Source organism: Haplochromis burtoni, unplaced genomic scaffold (assembly GCF_018398535.1).
Source record: "Haplochromis burtoni strain Fernald_Lab_line unplaced genomic scaffold, NCSU_Asbu1 Contig_189, whole genome shotgun sequence".
Lineage (NCBI taxonomy): Eukaryota > Metazoa > Chordata > Actinopteri > Cichliformes > Cichlidae > Haplochromis > Haplochromis burtoni.
The window spans coordinates 604,739-624,486 of NW_024582550.1; the positions used below are offsets into that span (position 1 = coordinate 604,739).

General features: G+C 41.9%; 3 protein-coding genes across 4 annotated transcripts in view; 2 read left to right on the forward strand and 1 right to left on the reverse strand.

The window, feature by feature from the left end:
• Positions 1-1,466: 1,466 nt before the first annotated feature.
• On the reverse strand, positions 1,467-6,613 carry smim7 (small integral membrane protein 7). Its single transcript, XM_005934865.2, has 5 exons — positions 6,517-6,613; positions 6,254-6,295; positions 6,120-6,172; positions 5,938-6,028; positions 1,467-1,987 (listed from the first exon to the last, which is right to left on the reverse strand). The coding sequence occupies exons 1-5, from the start codon at positions 6,540-6,542 to the stop codon at positions 1,972-1,974; spliced, it is 228 nt and encodes a 75-aa protein (XP_005934927.1). The 5' UTR covers positions 6,543-6,613; the 3' UTR covers positions 1,467-1,971.
• An 861-nt stretch (positions 6,614-7,474) lies between these two features.
• On the forward strand, positions 7,475-14,547 carry tmem38a (transmembrane protein 38A). Its single transcript, XM_005934864.3, has 6 exons — positions 7,475-7,933; positions 10,988-11,144; positions 11,415-11,599; positions 12,481-12,568; positions 13,121-13,238; positions 13,838-14,547. The coding sequence occupies exons 1-6, from the start codon at positions 7,810-7,812 to the stop codon at positions 14,042-14,044; spliced, it is 879 nt and encodes a 292-aa protein (XP_005934926.1). The 5' UTR covers positions 7,475-7,809; the 3' UTR covers positions 14,045-14,547.
• Positions 14,548-16,938: 2,391 nt separating this feature from the next.
• Positions 16,939-19,748, forward strand: part of LOC102310376 (cartilage oligomeric matrix protein) — a 13,231-nt gene continuing 10,421 nt past the window's right edge. The window contains exon 1 of one of the 2 annotated variants that reach the window (XM_005934863.3): positions 16,939-17,237. In XM_005934863.3, coding sequence (XP_005934925.1) covers positions 17,171-17,237 — 67 coding nt within the window. In that variant the 5' untranslated portion in view covers positions 16,939-17,170. The remainder of the gene's footprint in view (positions 17,238-19,748) is intronic. The other variant, XM_042225928.1, reaches the window with a different exon arrangement.

A 19,748-nucleotide genomic window follows, 5' to 3' on the forward strand; every position in this document is an offset into this window, starting at 1 on the left:
TGGAATTAAAAAGGCAATTAGCAGCAAACTGCTGATAATCAAACACACTTGATTATCTGATCATCAGCAAATGTGAGCACCTATGTAAAAGCAGACGACTCTGGAGCATTCAGGCGTGTTAACACAATGCCAAGGAGGAATGACATAAAACCCTGATTGTTGCTGGCTGTGTCAAGCCTGCTCAGAGGCGATAACAACCACTTGTCTTCTCACATGTCTGGTAAATTACTTGTGGATTAGAAGAGAATCTCACCAACTGTTTGAGTCACTAGAAGTACACAGAGACAATGGATTCTTTGGGTAGTAATTTTCTATTTCACCTAAGATGAAGAGCTGCTGCATGAGGAGAGTTTGCTGGTTGTTGGTCACCATAACATCTCCAGAAACTGGATTTCTAGCCTGGATAAATATCTCTTCAGACATGCTGTAGCATGACACTGAGACATGTTATGGTTTAAGATGTTTTGAGTTTTGTGACATGGTTGTTATCCTGCTGGATGGGCACGGTCAGCAACAATACTCAGGTAGGCTGTAGGCTGTGGCGTTTTAATGATGTTCAGCAGGTACTACGGGGTCCAAAGTGGCAAAAAATGTCCCTCCACACCATCAAACCACATCTAATCTGAACTGTTCATACAAGGCAGAATGGGTCTGTGCTTTCATGTTGTTTATGCCAAATTCTGAGCCCACAGCTTGGATGTTGCAGCAGAACTTAAAACTCATCAGACCAGGCAACACTTTTATAATTTTCTATTGTTTAAATTTTATTTGGTGAGCTGCTGTGAATTGTAGCCTCAGTTTTCTATTACTGGCTGACAGGAGTGTGGTCTTGTGTTCCTGTAGCCCATCTGCTTCAAGGTTTGACGTGTGTTCAGGGATGCTCTTCTGTATATCTTGGTTGTAACGACAGATTTTTTGCGCTGCATTGATTGCATTATGTTTCTGCAATGTGACTGGCTGCTTTAACAAGCCTCTTAGTTGTGTCTAATGAAGATGCCAGTGAATGAATATTATGCTGCTCTGTTTTGTAGTTGAAACCCGGATGCCTGGAAGCATCGAGTCCACAGGCCCACTCCAGATGTCGTGCAGAATCGCACATTAACATGTTAGCAGCAGGTTTCAAGGGGCCTCCATGAGTCTGACTTGTATTTCCCATACCCCTTACAGATGCTCAAACTGAGATATGGGCGGGTTTGAAGGCCAGGACAAGACCTTGAACTCTTTATCTGTGTTAAACTACTCATGAACAAATTCTGCAGTGCGGCAGGGCACATGATCCTGCTGAGAGAGGCCGCTGCAATCAGGGAATACTGTTGACTGGATGCAGGTGGTCTGGAACAATGTTTAGGCAGGTGCAGCATGTTAAAGTAACCCACATGTACACCAAGACCCGAGGCTTCCCAGAATATAGCCCAGAAAATCACATTGCCTTTTTTGACTTGCCTTCTTTCAAAAGACAGAACATATTTGATAATAAAACTTTATTTTTTATTAAGAATAAGGTCACATTTACAGTGAATATACATTTAATTACAGCACATGTGCTGCTGAATAAAGAAAATAGCACAATTTTCCCCCCTAAGAAGTTGAAAACAAACACATAAGTGAGTAAAATAATCCTATTTATAACTCACAAATCAGATGCAGATTTTTCTGTGGAATCTGGATGAACTGAGCCTGTGCAGGAAAAAGGAATAAAATGATGTTTCTGGTGTTTCTTTACCACTAACTACAAAACCACAAGTTTCCAGCAAAGGTGTTACAGTTAAAGAAAGATCAATAAAAATGTAACAAGAGAAAAATAAATACAGCCATTCATAAATTCCTGTACAGCACAAAGGGTTGTAAACCAAAAGGAGTATAATTACTAGTAAAAGGGTCAAAGAAAGAGAAAAAGGACATTAAGAAGAAGCTGACAGCATCCATCTGGAAAGGGAAGCATCTTGGAGGAAGTCCACTGGCCACACACGATCATGATCCAAACAATCTGTGCAGATTGAAGACATTTGGCTAGTTAGAACAGCAGCACACTTCTGCTAATTTCAGGAGAAGCAGCGCACATCTAAAGGGCATAAAAACTTTTGATTTACACACACACACACACACACACACAAAAAAAAGACAGGACAGCACAATCATCAAGCACTTTATAGGTTTAACCTCAGTAATGCTGAGTTGGGACTTCATTCACTCTCAGATGGACTCATGGATTATACAAGTTGTAACAAAAGGACTCCTGGTCCATGTCTACATGACTGCATCACATATTCTGTGTTGATTTATCAGCTGTGCAATCATGGTGTTATCCTCCTGATTGACCACATCCTAAAGGTGCACCACTGGATTTGGATCTGGGGATTGGGGAACCCATCATCAGGTTTATGAAAGCATTTTGAGGCAATTTGTTTGGTATGTTGGCACATAAGAAAACCGTGGTAATAACAAAGTTAGACGTGGTCATCAGAGATCCCCAGAAACACTGACTGATATAAACAAGTGTCTGAAGTGTTCTCAGATTGGGTCCACGGCTTCATCCTTTAAACACCAAATTCAAGTTTCTTCACACCAAGCTTTGGTTGTTCAGTGTTTGTCCAGACTGCAGACTCAGACTAATAATGTGAATTGTAAGAAGTTTCTTCTGCTCCCAGTTGTAAAGAATTGACTTCTGGATTACTTTACCCCCCTTCAAAGCAGTAAGACTTCATTGGCAGCAACAGTCACATTTTTTTCTTGTTATAATGTTTAACTTGAAAAACATGTGAAGGTGCTGACTCATGTCTGCAGCTTACTGCTACCCCACAACTGTATTTTACCTTTAAAAGCAAACATGGCGTAATCCTTAAATATCCTCCCCAAATATAATGCATTTATATGTGTCAGTGAAAACTAATACATTATCCCAGAAAGTTGAATTTATTCACATGGACTTGCATTTTCAGAAGGAGAAACGTTCTCAGTAATTCAGGTCACAGTAGTCTTAACTGGTTGAAAAACAAGGCAACCAGACTTTAAGTTTGTGAAGATGTTACACCTCTCATCCAAGAGGGTTCTTCATTTCTAAAAACAAAAGGTTAAGACCTAATTATATAATCTATGCATGGCACACCATAGAAGAGTCACCTCAACAGGACAGGACTCAGCTGTAAATCTATACCGAAAGAACAAAGGTCACTCTATCCTCTATCGAGGATGCCAATGTTCACACTTTGGACAAAGAAGACAACTGGTACACATCCTGGACAGGGAGGAACGTTGGTTTGAGCGCATTCCCTATTCACCCATTTACGTGAATAGGGAAAGACCATCTCTGAATTGAGGAGGTGGCCTATCTTTCGCCATCTTACAATGCACACACTGGTGATGGCAAGCTACATTGTAGCCACAGCCACCCTGGGGCGCACTGACAGAGGCGAGGCTGCCGGACACTCTGACCACCACCAGTAGTCAACGGGTGAAGTGTTTTGCCCAAGGACACAACGGCAATGCTAACTAATGGCAATGCCAAGGACACAACGACTGAGACTGTCCAAGCTGGGGCTCGAACCAGCAACCTTCTGATTAAAAGGCGAACTCCCAACTCTTGAGCCACGATCGCCCCACGATCGTGATGAAGAAACAGACCTTCCAGTCGATTGTTCCTTCTGTGGGCTGGCTTCAGTCATTATGCAAATGTACTGTTTATATGATTGGGGAAACCTGCAGTCAGCTGAGAAGTCACTTGGATGAGTAACGAAACGTTTCTCCCACTGAAAACGTTACGTCCAGATGAACAGAAACAACTTCTGGAGAGGCCATGCATGTCCACTGTGAACGACCATCACTTAACAGAGGTGGTGACAATGACAGCAGCTATCAGCCACCTACAATTCAGTTTTGATTATCCTTCCCAGGTGCATCTACGCCCGTTCACACCTCGTCTCAGTTGACCTCAATAGCTTCCATGGTAGGGCAGGGCAGGGTGTCACAGTGGTTCCACTCAGCCTTTTTTTCCCCCTCAAACCTTGTGATGTGATGACGCACATGATCAATAGTGTCAACGGCCACCTCCTAAGGGACAATCTAGGGGTTTAAATATCTGCGACTCCTCCACCTTTTGTTTTTAGAACTGAAGTGCCCTCTTGACTGAGAGGGGAAAAGTCTTGACGAACTTCAGCTGCCTTCTTTTGTTAAGCTTTTAGGAGTAGCACCATTGCCTAACAATAGCTCACGAGGTCAGTTTCATGATCATTGCATGATCATATGCAAATTGTCATGACCGTTGATTAATGGCCAGAGAGTTGGGAAGTAGCTGCAACACACTATTAGAGCTACAGCACTAACAGTAACAGCTCCAGAGTGGTGAAAGATGTACCCCTGGGCCTCCTCCTGAATTCAGAGATGGTCTCTACCTTTCCATGTAAAGGTTTTTGCTTAGGTAGTGACTGTCCTTCTCCCCTGAATTGCCTGCAGCTATTTTTAGGCGCCTTCCCAGCTTTGACAAATGTCCAGCTGGGACAACCACATTCCCTCAGGGCCATTTTTCATACGATGACCTTCAGCTTCCCAAGCCGGTCTGTGTGGTGATGGTGTTCGCTCTGTATTGTAGTGTCCTGATGACACCCAGTTTATGTTTTAATGGAGAACGAGAGTCAAGAATGAAATACTGATCCGTGTGCATTGATTTAAAGTACACGTCGACGTTTAAATGTCCCCAATTACTAATGGCAATTTGACAGTCTAAGAAAGCTAGCCTGCCATTTTTCATTTCCTCCCTGGTGAACTTGATAATGTGAGAAATGCTTTGTGGTACATCGTGAAATTTGATTTTTCACCCACGTATAATCCACATACCTGAACCAATTGCTCAACAGTGTTCCAGGATACAATAACAGAGCCCTTTATTTCTCCACTTTGTTCTTTTGGCTACAAATTAGCCAAAGTCGGTGAAACTGGGGATTTCACTGCAGACCCGTGTTTCTGCTTCTATGTGAAATATGTGGAATGAGAACAGAGTTCCAAGAGCAGACACTTTGGCTTGGTGCTTAGAGTTCTTCCTGTTACTGAGAAAATGTACTGTTTACAAAGTTCAGAAAGAGTGAAAAAAATTACTTTGATGAGCAACTAAACTGTTTGTCCCACTGAAAAAGCAACGTCCAGATGAACGAAATGAACTTTCTGGGATTTCTTTTTGATGTGTGAAATGGTGTCAAAAACACTCAATTAACAAAAAAAAAAAAAAAAAAAAAAAAAAATCTAATCCCACAAGAAGACCAAACTCAAAACTTCTGACTTTTTTGTCGTGGCAACCATTACTGTCACTGGTCTAGGTTTCTGGCAACAATTGGAATCTGTGTCACAAAGAAAGCTTATGTGGCTCAACATCAGTCTTCAGCATGTTCTCATATTTGGAGCACAACATATGAAACAAATATCTATGCATCTTCCTATGCTTATCCAAGTCGGTGCCCAATTCAGCAGCTGGAGCCTATCCCAGCTGTCATAAGGTTGGCAGGGTACAGGGAAAGGTTGCTAATCTATTGCAAGGCTAACGCTGAGAGACAGACATTCACACTGGTGTTCACCTTTTAGGCTGATTTAGAGTCACCAATTCACCAAACCCATGCATGTCTTTGTGCAGCTATGGTGGTGGTTGTCTATCACATGAGTAAGATACTGAATCGCGAGCTGCTAACGATGTGAGAGTGTCAGAATTTTAGAAATACTTTTATCTACGACTAAAGGCTAAGTATAAAAAAGTATAACTGAAGTACACAGTGAGAACCCATGCAAGCATGGAGAGAACGTGCAAACTCTACGTTCTCCACGATTTGAACCATCATGCTCCCTATGAAACAAACACTAGGATAAAAATAGCTAAAGCCCACAGCACAAGTAATTGAGTGCCTCTCAGTAAACTGCATCTGGTCCATCAGCATCGACTGACACAGTCTTACTCACAGGATCATGCAGAACATGATGAAGATGTTCCACAATGCGATGAAGATCCGGAAGTACCGCAGGCTGAGCAGAAACTCTCTGATGTTGTCCCCTGAGAGATAGACTGTGAATCTTTGTGGCAATACTACTCACTCTCTCACTCACACACACACACACACACACACACACACACACACACACACCTGTTGTTGGTGATCCAGAGTCATCTCCAAATCCCTGCGACTCCTTCCTTTTGCTGAAAAAAAGACACCCACAGTTAACCTTCAACATTCTGCTAACACGCAAACCTAAAATAATGACTGAGTACAATACTCACAGCTTGAAGTTCAGCACAGCCCCTGCGTTCACCAGTAAAGTCCTGCAGAGCACAAACACGGAGAGTTTGGTTGTCAGCTCAGCAGCTAATACGCTGCTGAGCTGGCATTAGCACCAAGCTAGTTAGCTTGTCATTTTACGCCACACACGGCTGACTGACTAACACAAAATTACACAGCGACACATAAAGACACATAGAGAACTTATTATCTCAATACAAGATGTGATTCCGTGTGACATCTGCCACACGACTCGATAAATTACCCGAATATCAACAGATCCCCGATCATCTTGATCAAATTACATCAGAAGCGCCTCACTTCCGCGTTCGGCACGTAATCAGAAATGTGACCAATACAAATCCGGTATCCAGAGAAATACGAAGTGTTGTTATTCCCCGGGTTTAGACTGTAAGGTGCAACCTTACCAAACACTGATCGTCTGCCAAAATTGATTTTCAGTGTTTTGGTGTATTTTTATGTGTAATGTCTTATGTGTAAATAGACTTTGGTGAACAGGATTTATAAAGAGGTTATAAAGAGATTTATAACCACTCAAGCACTTTAAAAACGACCACGCATAGTTAGCCAATTAAAATATGTTTATAGAACTGTTGTTGTATTTGTTGAAAATTTTCTACTGCCCTCTACCTCAGATCTCTCTTTAAAAAGACATTTTTGACGTAATTGTGACCTTTTATCTGGGCAAGTAAGAGATATATAAAAGCCACTTTGCCAAAAACTGATTGCAGCTTCTACCTTGTGACAGGTATGTGTGTTATTGTTTTTTCTGTTCCTTCCTAGTGGGATAAATCATTTCTTTGGTAGCTCTCGAACTTCGTAGGTTCTTTTGGGTTTTTTTGTTTTGGTGAAAGGAGCTTTTTTTCGTATGTCTTTGGCTCCCCTTTTTGGAGAGAGTAAGCACTACATCCATTATCGTGTGAATTTAAAGAAAATACAGAGAATAGTAAATTAAAAACATTAAAAAATACGTACTTGAAATCTTGATTTACTTATTAGTGTTATTACGTTTACCTCGACATCTCTGCACTCCCGATGAGTGTGAACAATGCTGGGATTAATTAAAGCATCATCTGGCCGTGAGTCAGAACGGCTCCAGGATCAGATCAGGATTGTGGGTGTTTTCATGAACGAGTGAATAAATATTTGTTGATATGAAGCCTTGACGCTTTATTTTTATATATTTATGTTCCCTCCTGCTGTGTCTCAGAGCTGCAGTAAACCCCCAGCAGCGTCTTATGGCTCGGCTGAGCGACGATCTCGATGAAGACAGCAGAGCGAGCCTTTTGTTTTTCAGCTGAAGCGCCTGAAAGGTCGCCTGAAAAAGCGGAGCAGCTGGCACTGAGCGCAGATGATGATGACGATATGCAGAGGCCGTGGAGATGAGTGGTATTAATAGGAGGGCTTGAGTGTCACAGGCTTTCACAGTCGAGACCAGGGGGGGCTTTCTGTGGCGGACAGTCGGCGGAGCGGGTTTTGGGGGGTCTTCCAGACTGCGCAGTCGGAATAAAACAGAAACGCAGCTCAGACCGGCAACATGGACGTGCTGGCAGTTCTTAATTTGGGCGATATTGCCCAAGCTTTCTCCAAAATGGGAATGTTTCCTGTGTTTGATCTGGCTTACTACATCGTGTCCATCCTCTACCTCAAATATGAGCCAGGTGAGTGTGCTTGACACTTTTCTGCTTATTATTCATGTCATAAGTATGTTAGAATATAAGTCTGCGTGCTGTTTGTGCAACAGTCCACAGGCTGTTAAGTAAAATATATCCAGAATAGTACGTTTTATACACCTGTGACTGGAATTTAACCAGGAAGTAACGAATGAGGCGAGAAAGTCTATGACTTGCATGATGTGTGATTTCATTGTGAACAGAAGGCTTTATTTGTATTACATTTAGCTCACACTTTGCCTAAATACCCTTACAAGGACTTTCTCTTGCAGTTATCCGTATAGTCCTTATAAAGAATGACCTGTTACATAAACTCCAGCAGCAGCTCTGCAGCTCTGCTTTGCTTTATGTGAGGGAATGTGTGTTGCTGCAGCAGCCTGACCTCCTTTAGGAAATCACTGGAGTAGATTAAACCCCCCAGCTTTGGTTAAAGCCCATTTTTTCCATTAAGATTTAACTACTTTGAGTAACAGAGCCCGAGGAGGATGAAACCTGAGGCCTGTGCATACCAGTGACTTAAGCAATAAATAGAAGGGCCTGAAATAGACGGTCAGTAGGACCTCCAGAGCCAACTCCCCCGCCACCTTTGCTGCACACTTGTCCCTGGGAATGTGTGCGTGTATTCTTTGAAATAACACATTCGCCTCTCCACAGAGTAAAACACGCACTGTGATATTGATATGATGGTTTGGTCTTGTTGGTAGGTTTCATCCTTGATGAAAGGAGCACAAAATGCATCTCACCCTCATAATAAGTTTAAAAAGAAGCCCGCCATGCCCATCGAGCCCATTTAAAACTGTTTGCACAGCATGATCAGAACAAACACATCATCTCTCACATTTTCCTCAGCTGCAGGAGTCACTCGTCACATAAGCACAGCTGTAGGCCACTTGGAAGCCTGTTTTAGACCAACAATTTGGATAAAGTTAATCAATATAAATGTTTTTATCAAGTTTAGTGAAGTCAGCATGTTGTTAAAAGTCTGTTGTTGGGGGACCAAAGTTTTATATGTATGCTGTATAAGGTAGATCAGGGAATCTCCCAGCTGGCTCAGGGTCGAGATGTACTGGCCAAAAGACTGCAATGTGTGGAGTAAACGAACATACTGCAAAAACGTAAAAGGCAGCCAGAACAGAGGGACTGCAGTTTGTGTGTATTTTAAAGTTAGAAAGTACCAGCCAGCACGAATCAGGCCGACTTCAACTGTAAAGCTTGCCTTATTTTCATGCATGCAATTTCACAGTCAAATGAGTCCTGCTGTGGCTGCCACAATATCACATTTATCCTGCACACGTCTGTGCCTAAAATTGCACCAGAACTTTGAGCTTTTTTCTTTTTTCGGTTTATGTGACAGGAGAAAGGAGAGAGAAGTGTAGGGTCAAAGGTCATGAGTGGCCTGTCAAAGTTGCATACAGGAGAGGCCAGTGAGCAGGATGTATTTATAGGGCAGTATTTCTCAGGATCAGGTTGCCTTCAAATTGAGGAACGGTTGAACCGCTACACCCCCACCCACCTGTTGGTGGAGATTTGCACTCTCATCTCGACTTACTGTAACAATGCTGTAACGCCGTCGAGGCTCTGTCCCGCACGAAATGTGCATACAGTCTCAAAACTGACATGTAACCTTTTGTGTGGTCACACGTTTGCAATTTTTCCACTTTTGTATTTCTTACTCATAGCTGCATCTGTTTTCTTGTTGCACCTCCTGCGTGCATGCCATGTCTAACTTCCTTTTCTTCTTTGAAATCATTTGGGCACCTAGTTTTGCTTTTGTCCCGTTGCTTCACCAGCTTCATCAGCTGTAGCACAACATGAAGCAGAAACATTTTTAGCTGCAGCGTCCTGAACACTGGACACTGATTTAGAAAATGTGGAAAACTTATGACGGTGTCAGTTCGCAGAGTTTTAAAGTTTAATTGGCACCTGTCTTGCTGTTACTCACATGGATACAACACGTGAGTCCATAACATGACTGTTTGTCATGCAGGCTTTCTTTGTAGCATCTTTTAAGATATATGCATCCAGTATATTACAAAGAGCCGCTCTAGTCTGTATCCCTAAGCAAAGCAGCCATGTGTCAACTCAAAAGTGACTGTAGTTATCCTGAGTCAACATTGACTGATGATAAAGATGTGTACTATCAGGGCGTGACCTGGAATGATAAACTGGGTGTGCACAAAGATACAGCACACACGGGATCCACTGATATTAGCATTTGCAGGCTGCTGGTAACAGTTAGGTCTGCAGGAGCTGGCAGAAATGATCAAAGATTAATATAGTTAATAAGTTAACATTCTGCCCAAAGTGCTGACTTTAATTAATTTAATTATTGCACATTTTACATAATGAATCAGGAATCTGCTCACATGACATTTATTTGACTGGTATGCATTCGGTTTATACTAAGCACATTTTCCTCTATTTGAATAAATAAACCTTTGATTTTATACCTTTCAGTGGTGTTTTACTCAAAGTTATTGTTTCATATTGACTGAGGGTAAAAACTCTGAGTGTTTTAGAGGAGCAGGGGGTGGTCCAACACAGCCTCCACGTTTTTCTCACTTGACAATTATAACAAGTATTATTGTCAAGGACTTTTTGCAAAGCATTTGATAGATCAATCAACTGATCAATCAACATCATTTTATTACATTTAGAAACAGATAAAAAAGGATAAATAATGACTGTATTTTTTTTTACCACCACCAGGAGTCGCCAAAGTTGAATAATTTTCCTCTTTTTCTAAAGAAAACTATTGACTTCCAATCAAATATATAAACTGTTTGTAGATAAATCACCTGACTGATCCTGTAGTTACTTTAGTTGGTGAGTTGCTTAAGTTTTGGAGGATTTTGTTAAGTTTTTCTGTTTGTATAATCTTGGAGAAAACAGAAGAATGCGCAGCATCTGACTCTTTAATAAAAGCACAGAACACATCATCATCATCATCAGCTTCATGCGCACACTGAGAGCACTCATTGACCAGCTGCTGTGATGTTTGGATCTTCACACCCTTCTGACAGCTCGTCCTCTGTGTTGCAGGCTCGGTGGAAGTTTCTCGCAGGAGTCCCGTGGCCTCCTGGCTCTGCGCCATGCTCTACTGCTTTGGTAGTTACATCCTGGCAGACATCATGCTTGGAAGCAGCCCCGTCGACTATTTCCAGCACAACAGCCACATCCTGCTGGCCTCAGCTGTCTGGTGAGAAAACCCCCAGAACCAGTTTGCTCATCACTCGTGTTTTTATTTAACTTTCAAGATGACATTTATGATACAACGATCTGTCTCTTCCATTAGACATCAAGGATAATGAGTCAAAGTTGCAGCGTGGTCAGGAAACCAAACGCACACAATGGATTTATCCATTTATTTTATTCACAGGGAGGAGATTTATATGTAACAGGAATAAAAAAGTAATGTTTTATGTTTGTTGAGGAATAAACTCACAAAGGTTGTCAATCTCAATTGCAGGTACCTCCTCTTTTACTGCCCGCTGAACCTCTTCTACAAATGTGTGAGTTTCTTGCCCATCAAGCTGGTGTTGGTCGCCCTGAAGGAAGTTGTGCGCACTCGTAAGATCGCCGCAGGGGTTCACCACGCCCACCACGCCTACCACCACGGCTTCTTCATCATGGTGATCGTTGGATATGTCAAAGGTCGGTGTGACTGGGCTTTTGGTGCGTGTATAGTCCCTAAATCACCAATGTTTACATTGTGATGGAAAGGTGATTATGCTTGTGAGGAACAAACTAGTCTGTAAGTGAGTCGTGGCAACTGCCAACTCTTCGGTACTAATTTAGTGACGCATACATAGATACACATAATCGATGCATCTACAGTCTTTGTTACTGTGGCTGTTGGATCATCAGTCGCATGATTTAAACATGCATTAGTTGTACTTGTGCTTGCCTCTGTGGATGGATTACCACCAAGGCAACTGTGCCTTGAAAACTCCAGGCTCAAGTGGTTTTCACTAATGTGATAAATAATTCACTCAGGAGTAAATGTCCAGTGTAACAGGATCATAGCTAGGATTGTGTTTTGTGGTTAACCGTAATGTGGGCCATGCTTTCCGAGCCAACCTTTGGATCCTGTGTGGAAACAGAGATTTATTATATGTTTAAAAAGGGTCAGGAAACTATTTTAGTAGATAAACTGTGCACAGTCTGCAGAAGAGGTTCCAGCAACTCCTTTTTTTTTTGTTGTATTTTTTGTAATATCCAATCACAGCTGCCCAACAGCTAGAAAAGCTGCGTATCAAATGTTAGGTGTGGGTTCATTCTGGTCTAACTTCTTTTCCAGACATGAACCTGCCAAAGAAAGAAAGAAGCAAAGCCTGACAGATGCGGTTGTGCAAAATGTTAAACCGCATTTCTACTTTGGCTCTTTATCATGAAAGCTTCCTGTCCCAGTTACAATAAGGAGGCCCTGCAGGTGTCCTTGTTGAAAATGGGCGTAAGAAGCTGAAGTCAGATAAGAGCAGTGACTCACAACATAGACTTTTTTTAAATCCTCCTTTCTATTTTTATCCTCACAGGATCTGGAGTGGCTCTCATGTCCAATTTTGAGCAGCTGCTGCGTGGTGTGTGGAGACCCGAGACCAACGAGATCCTCAACATGTCATTGTAAGTCTGGGGGGGGGGGAAATACAATGATCAGTGTCTCCTCAAACACAAAACCTAAAGCTGAACTGCACACAACGCTGAGTTTGCTAAAGTCATTCGTGTGGCGCTCTAAACATGTTCTGACTTCTGGTGCCCTCTGGTGGTGGGACCTAAAAAGGACACTCTAAACACCATGGTTCCATGGTGAGTGGGTAACCTGTTTGCTTTACATGTGAAATACCCCCCACTTTAGACACAAACTGAGACTTAGGAGTCACAAGGTAGTGTAGTCCTAGTGACTTCCCCAAGCCTGAATGAAAATGCAGTCAGGGCGTAAAACCTTTGCCAAATCAAAAATGTGCTCCAATCTGCTGAGGTGACCCCTCCTGAAATAACGTAACAGCAGAAAGCACCCACTTACACAGTGTCAAATAAGAGTTGAATTCAAATTAAATAGCAGGCTTTGCGCCAGCCTCCACTCCAGCCCTTTTTGCTCTCTGTTTTTGCTGCCAGCGTTCGTTTTACCACCAGTTTGTGTTTTTTTTGTTTTGCTTTTGTTTTTTTTCTCTACAGCCCAACCAAAGCCAGCCTCTACGGTGCCATCCTCTTCACCATGCAGGAGGCCCACTGGCTGCCAGTGTCCAAGAGCACCCTTATCCTCATCTTCACCCTCTTCATGGCCACAAGCAAGGTACGATCAGCAATTCAATGACTGAACTCAGAACCATCCACCTCTGTGAACACATCTGCACTGTGTCAAAACACTCTCTTTTGCTTCGTTGGACTGATGAAACATGTTTTTTACTACAAAAATCAGGGTTTATGGGAAATACACAACTAACCTGTTGATTTTAATGTGGAATACATTGAATGTAAGTCTTATTATCACAGGAGATCTTTTACCTGTAACATCAAGTGTATCATATTTGAAACACTTAACCTTTGGCACACTTAATCAGTGTGATAAATTGCGCAATACATTTTTAACCAGCAAAAGTAAAACAAATTACATCTAAAATTAAAATTTTTTCGTATTATGTGGTTAATTTTTTCCGTTGGAACTTTTCACTTAATAATTCTGAAACATAAAACTCTAAGGCTGCTTTATTGCTGAACTTAAAGAAACAAAATAACACCAACTAGGCACAATGAAGGAACACAAAGCAAGAGGGAGAACCCGACAAAGAACAGAAACAAACTGAGGGTTTAAATAAACAACATAGATTACTGAAGAGCGGAAACACCAGGGGAACACTGAACAGAATTTATCAGACTGTTCTCTCCTCTCAGGTGGTGATGACCGCCCGGCACTCTCACGGCTCCCCCTTTGCTCTCATTGAGTCCTGGATCTGCCACCTGCTGTTCGGCTCTCCTCTGGCTGGTGGTGAGGAGGACCACCATCATCCTCCTCCTGCAGGTGCTCCATCTTCACCTCTCAAGACCAAGGAGGATCTGAGCGAAGGTGCTCGCAAGAGGAAGGTCAAGAAAGCGGAGTAGAGCGCCGTGCTGCACTGCCGAAACGATCGGACTTCCCATTCCTTTCTAAGACGAGGGGCAGTTTGATGATGTTTGATGTTTTGCCAAGTGAGAGCCTTTCTATTAGAGCAACATGGTGCTTTCGACATTTGACATCACCCGAGGACTCTGTAAATACCACAGCAAAAGCTTCACACCCAACCTGGACCTTTGAAACCTATTTATTTATGTGTCTGTGAACATCTGCATCCGTGCAACACTGTGTGGCGATCCACGGTCAGGGGCTGCAGCGTGCCCTTAGGACAGCTTTCGTTCCTCATCAGTAGTTGTTACCAGGAGCAGGTGGTTTTTATTTAGTTCACCAATTCTTATTTTCATGAAGGAAACAGCAGAAAATGTTAATTAATTTGACTCTTAATCTGAAATTCTAATGTGAATAAAGCATTATGTGAAAGAACACGGATGATTTTTACACTGAAATGAAAGCAAATTAATATCTTTCAATAAAATCAGGAGAAACGTGGTGTCTGTTTCGTGTCTGTGCCATTCGTATCCTCTTAATGCACAAGTGGATCTGCATGTTCTGACTCTAATAATGACCATGAAATCCATCTATCTTATCCAGGTCTGGTGGCAGGTGGAGACACCATCACATCACACACTAAACCATAACCGTAACCCAAACTGTAGCCCAGTAACCCTAACCTTGACCACAATCACAACCTAACCCCAAACCCTAACCAGTCCCTTTTTGTATTTTTTTCCTAAATGGCCATCAGCAGGATTTTTTTTTCCAAGTTGTAAAGCTACGACAAAATAACAATGAACTTGGTCAGATGCAATGTTGATCCACGAACAACACAAGGACATCAGCTGTATCATCCTGGGTCTATCACAGGTCCTCCGCTTGGAAGGACACACCCAGATCACCCTGGAGACATCCTAGGTGTTCAGGTGATCCCTCTGGAAAAAAAGAAAACCAAAGGACCAGGGTTACTGGGATTGATCCCAGAGCCAGGCCCGTGGAGGGAGCCTGAAGGAGAGTCTCTGGTAGAAGAGGCCTCAGCCCATGTGGCCTGCCCTGGGGGTCTGATCCCTGGCTGTTGAAGCTAGCTTGAGGGACAAAATGTACTTCAGTTTATTTAATGGGACATGAAACTAACGACTGAGCCCATAAAACTGTCCGTGAAGTGTTTACTGAGGTCAGACAGCAAGGGTTTTAGATGCAGATATATTTTACTGCCAGCAGATGAGGCACTTAGACATCGGCTTCACTTTTCTGGAAGCTACATCCATCTTTTTACCCGGTCTTTAGGAGGTAACAAGAAGCATTTTAGGCTTTCGATGTTACATATGTAAGGATGTGACACAGTCAGGCTTCAAGTAAACTGTCCTATATTTTGTCCCATATATATACATATTTTGAAATAACACAGTATACAATGAAATGGTCTTTTTACTATGAAAGGGAATTTCCTCTCTGGTGGCAAAGCCCCATAGACAACTGTACAAGTGATCAACTCTCAGATCAACTCGAGCTTTAAGACTGCAATTGACTCGACTATAGAAGGTTTCAGAAGCTCTGCCCTAAGCAGGGGCCGGTCCATGTCGAATTTTGGGAATTCTAATTCAGAGGTACACCCTGTTTCTCCATGTGAAGCTTTTTTGTGCTACAGCGTGGTGCAAAAGCCAGTTTTCATTACTATTATTCCTTACCTTAGTTCTCATCATTTAAAGACATGTCCAGGGCCAAAATATAATTCTTTTTACATGCAGCATTGGCACTCAGTTGATATTATGTAACCCTGAAGCTGCTGGAAGGTTAAAAAAAGAAACAAACAAACCCAAAAAAACAAGAAAGAGAAAACAGAAAAGGGCAGAGGTGAACCTCGAGTCATGTCCTCAGAAACTGAGAAGCCCCCTGATGTGTTCACAAACTGTTGTAGCATAGGCAGCAAACCATCACTAATGAAGTTTGCAGGAGGTTGTTCCACTCGGCTTTTAACCCTAACATTCCTCACATTCCTAAAGATCAGAGACGTAAAATATCTGCTCGATGCATTTTCTATCTATCTGTCTGATTTCTCACACATACGGACTAGAACAAGCAAGCATTCGTATTGTGCTTTGACTGTATGAATGTAACTTTGACTGCTGTCAGCTTTTAAGTTGATCTGGAGCAAAACATCCAACATCTGCTGATCTCATTACTGACAACTAACCCTACTGCAGGAGTAAAACAACTCTGACAGTCATCAGTGATGATAATACAGTTCCTGTAGACGTAGCTGATGTCATTGCTCGTAATTATTAATGATGAAAGTGTTGGTGTTTTATTCTGCACGTGCTTCCATGTATTAGGATTGATTGCTAGCTTTTAATCTCATCTGCAGACCATTAGAGGTGTCTGTGTAAGTGCTACAGATTAAAATGGTACTGTGAGTAAATGTGCTGATATGGTGACAGTCTGGGGTGTTCTGTGGGGAGATTACATGTTTGATCACCGTACTGAAATATGAAAATGGATGGAATTTTTAATTTCCTAATAATTTAACTGATCTTGGTGTTTTCTTCTTTGGAAAGTTTCTTTCATTTTGTTCTAATCACAGTTTAAACAAAGTTTGAAAAAATATTCTTGACCTTTTTTGTAATGGAGCAATCCACAAAAGTGTTTGGACCAGCTTCAGTACATCTGCTCATTTCTTTTCATTGTACTCATTAGGTGGTTAGTTGAACCTTGGATCCTTGGATATTCTAGAAACATTCAGCCATTTAAGGAATAATCAACACAGAAATCCAAAAGCAGCAGCCAAACAACCCTCGAAACACTTTCTTCAGCATCTTTACTTGTGTCGTTTTGCAGTGACGTGACCAAAAAACACAGCAAGTAATGCCGCTGTTACACCGCATTGTGGGGGTGTATTTTGTTGTGTAACCAGACGCCTTCTTCTTCCTTTTTCTTGGAGCTTTAAGGGAAGGGATGGAGATGTAAACCACAGGAGGGGGGGTAGAAGTGGCGTATAAAGCCTAAAGTAGAGAAGGAAATACCCCAGAACCTTTGTTGGGTTAAGGATCGCAGGAGGAACAGAGGGAAGGAAGAGAGTAACCTGCTATACCTGAACTGGTGCTTTTTGCAGAGGTGAAGACATGCTGTGGTTTCTGGGGCTGACCTGTGTGCTCTGCATAGGAGGGAGCGCTGTTGCAGGACAGAGAGGTGAGAAATACGTTTGATATCGGAAGATTAAAGAGCATTAGCAGTAAATATGAGTAAAGGGTAAAGTTTCAGAGTTTTAATTTGAAAGAAACACAAACAATATATGACGACTGATGTGGAGACGCAGCAGAGAAAGAAGGCATAATTTAAAACATTAGAAATTATAAACTGATTTATCCATCTGGGGAAGATGTTACAGCTGTTGGTAGTTTCTGGCGACAGGTTAGTGTTTTCTTAAGTAATTAATCTGATAAATGAAATGTTATTAATGGAAACTGCTATGCAGAACAAGAGAAAGGGGTGTTACATAAGAAAAATGACAAAAAGCTGCAAATGAAATGAATTCAAAGCCAGATTTTATTAATTATTTCAATATGATTTTTTTAAATTAATTATTATATTTATTTTTAGGGGAGGTAGAGCTTTTTGTTATGAAAAATTAGAAAAACAGTCGGGCAGGAACACAAATTGACTTAAAGGAGTTCAAAGCTCATGAGGGCTGGAAAGTTCTGCGCACACAACGAGGGAAAACAATCATAGTGAGATTCCTGTCGTCCAGGACTCAGCCTCCTTTCCATTAGCAGAGACAGTGATTTATGTCGAGTATCTCTTCTCTCTGCTGTGGAATTCATTCGGTAAACACAGTTGCCGCTAACGACAAGAACACATTTCCTGCTCTACACGCTCAGGAGATTTCTGCTTTTGGTGCCCGGTACATGCGGCTGAACTGACCTGCAAATGGTATTTTTAAAACAACAATAAACGTATGGATACAGTGTGTCGTCGCCTGCATTATTATTCAGACTTATTATCAGGTCTTTCTGTCTTTTAGTCGCACTTTAATGAGAGCTTCACTCTCACGGCTCTCATCGTCTTATTTATGGCCCCAGCAGGAGGTTGTTTTGAGAGGAAAGCCTCCAAAAAACACATTATAGAATTTGTTCAAGACAGATGCTGTTAGCAGATGAATGTTGTGAAGAATCTCAAAAGCTGGATATATGAAGAATCAACTGCTGATCAAAGGTTTGAAAGATCAAATTTAACTAAAAGTTATAAACTGAATTGCTTTCACTGAGTGAAAGTATTTGATCCCCGAGCAAGCAGGGTGTCCAACTCCAGGGCTCAAGGGCCGGTGTCCTGCACGTTTTTTGTGTCCTTAATCCAACACAGCTGATTTTAATGGCTAAATTACCTCCTCAACATGTCTTGAAGTTCTCCAGAGACCTGCTAACTAATCATTTGATTCAGGTGTGTTGACCCAGGGTGAGATCTAAAACCTGCAGGACACTGGCCGTTGAGGCCTGGAGTTGGACACCCATGACTTAGTACTTAGTGGAGAAACACCTGCTGGTAACCACAGCTTTCAGATGTTTCTTGCAGTTGGTCACTAGGGTTGCAGGAGCGATTGTGGCCCACTCTTCTTTACAAAAACTCTCTAAATCCTTTAGGTTCCTTGACTTTCTGTAGGACTGAGATCTCTAGTCCTTCATGTCCTTAATCTACTTTTTCTTTAGCCCCCCCTTTGTTGCCTTGGCACTGTGTTTTAGATCACTGGCATGATGGAAGATCCATTCACAAACTCTCTTCAGTGTTCCCAGAAAGTTGATTCTGTTCATGTGGATATATGGTTACCTGGATTACTAAGCATGCATTAAGACATCTTCAGTGAGTTTCTCATCCTGGATTCTATGCTTCATGGCCCCGCCCATTGTCCCCTCAATGCGCTGAAGTCATCCTGGACTCCCAGCAGACAAACAGCCTCAAAGCGTAATGTTTCCACCTCCACGCTGGACTGTGGGAATGCTGTTCTTTCTCCAAATACAGCGGGTCAAGTTGAGCACAGCACTTTCTCCCAAGCCTCCTCTGAATCGTTTAGATGTTCACTGATGTAGATGTTAAGACAGGCCTGTACATGTGTCTTTCTAAGCTGGGGGAACATGGAGGCTTTGCAAGTTTCAGCCGATCATGGTGTGGTGTATCATCAATGATGTAGTGTCTGTGGTCCAAGCTTCTCTTGTGTAGTTTTGAGCTGATATGACACCTTTATCATGATCACTGTCAGTCCATGAGGTAGAATCATGCATGGATGCATTAAGGGCAAGTAATAGCCATTTTATATTTCTTCCATTTCCAAATGATCCCACCAACAGTTAGCGCCTTCTCAACAAGCTTCCTGCTGATGGAGTTGTAGCTCCTTCCAGCCTTGTGCAGATCTACAATCTTGTCCCTGATATTCCGTCTTTCTCCAATGAATGAAAAATTATAGACTGTTTTTTTGTGAGGGAGTAAATTTACAAATTCAGCTGAGGATTAGATAATTATTTCCCCCACTGTGAAATTTTGTTAACTAGGCTTTGTGAAAAAGTGAGATCAAGTCACTATATATATCCTCTAAGAGACTATCAATATTATCAATACTGCTTTGGCTTCATCTAATTGCCTCTGAATGAATCAGATTACAGGTTCTTAATTAGGTTCTTAATTAGAGAACAGAAGTTCAATATATATATA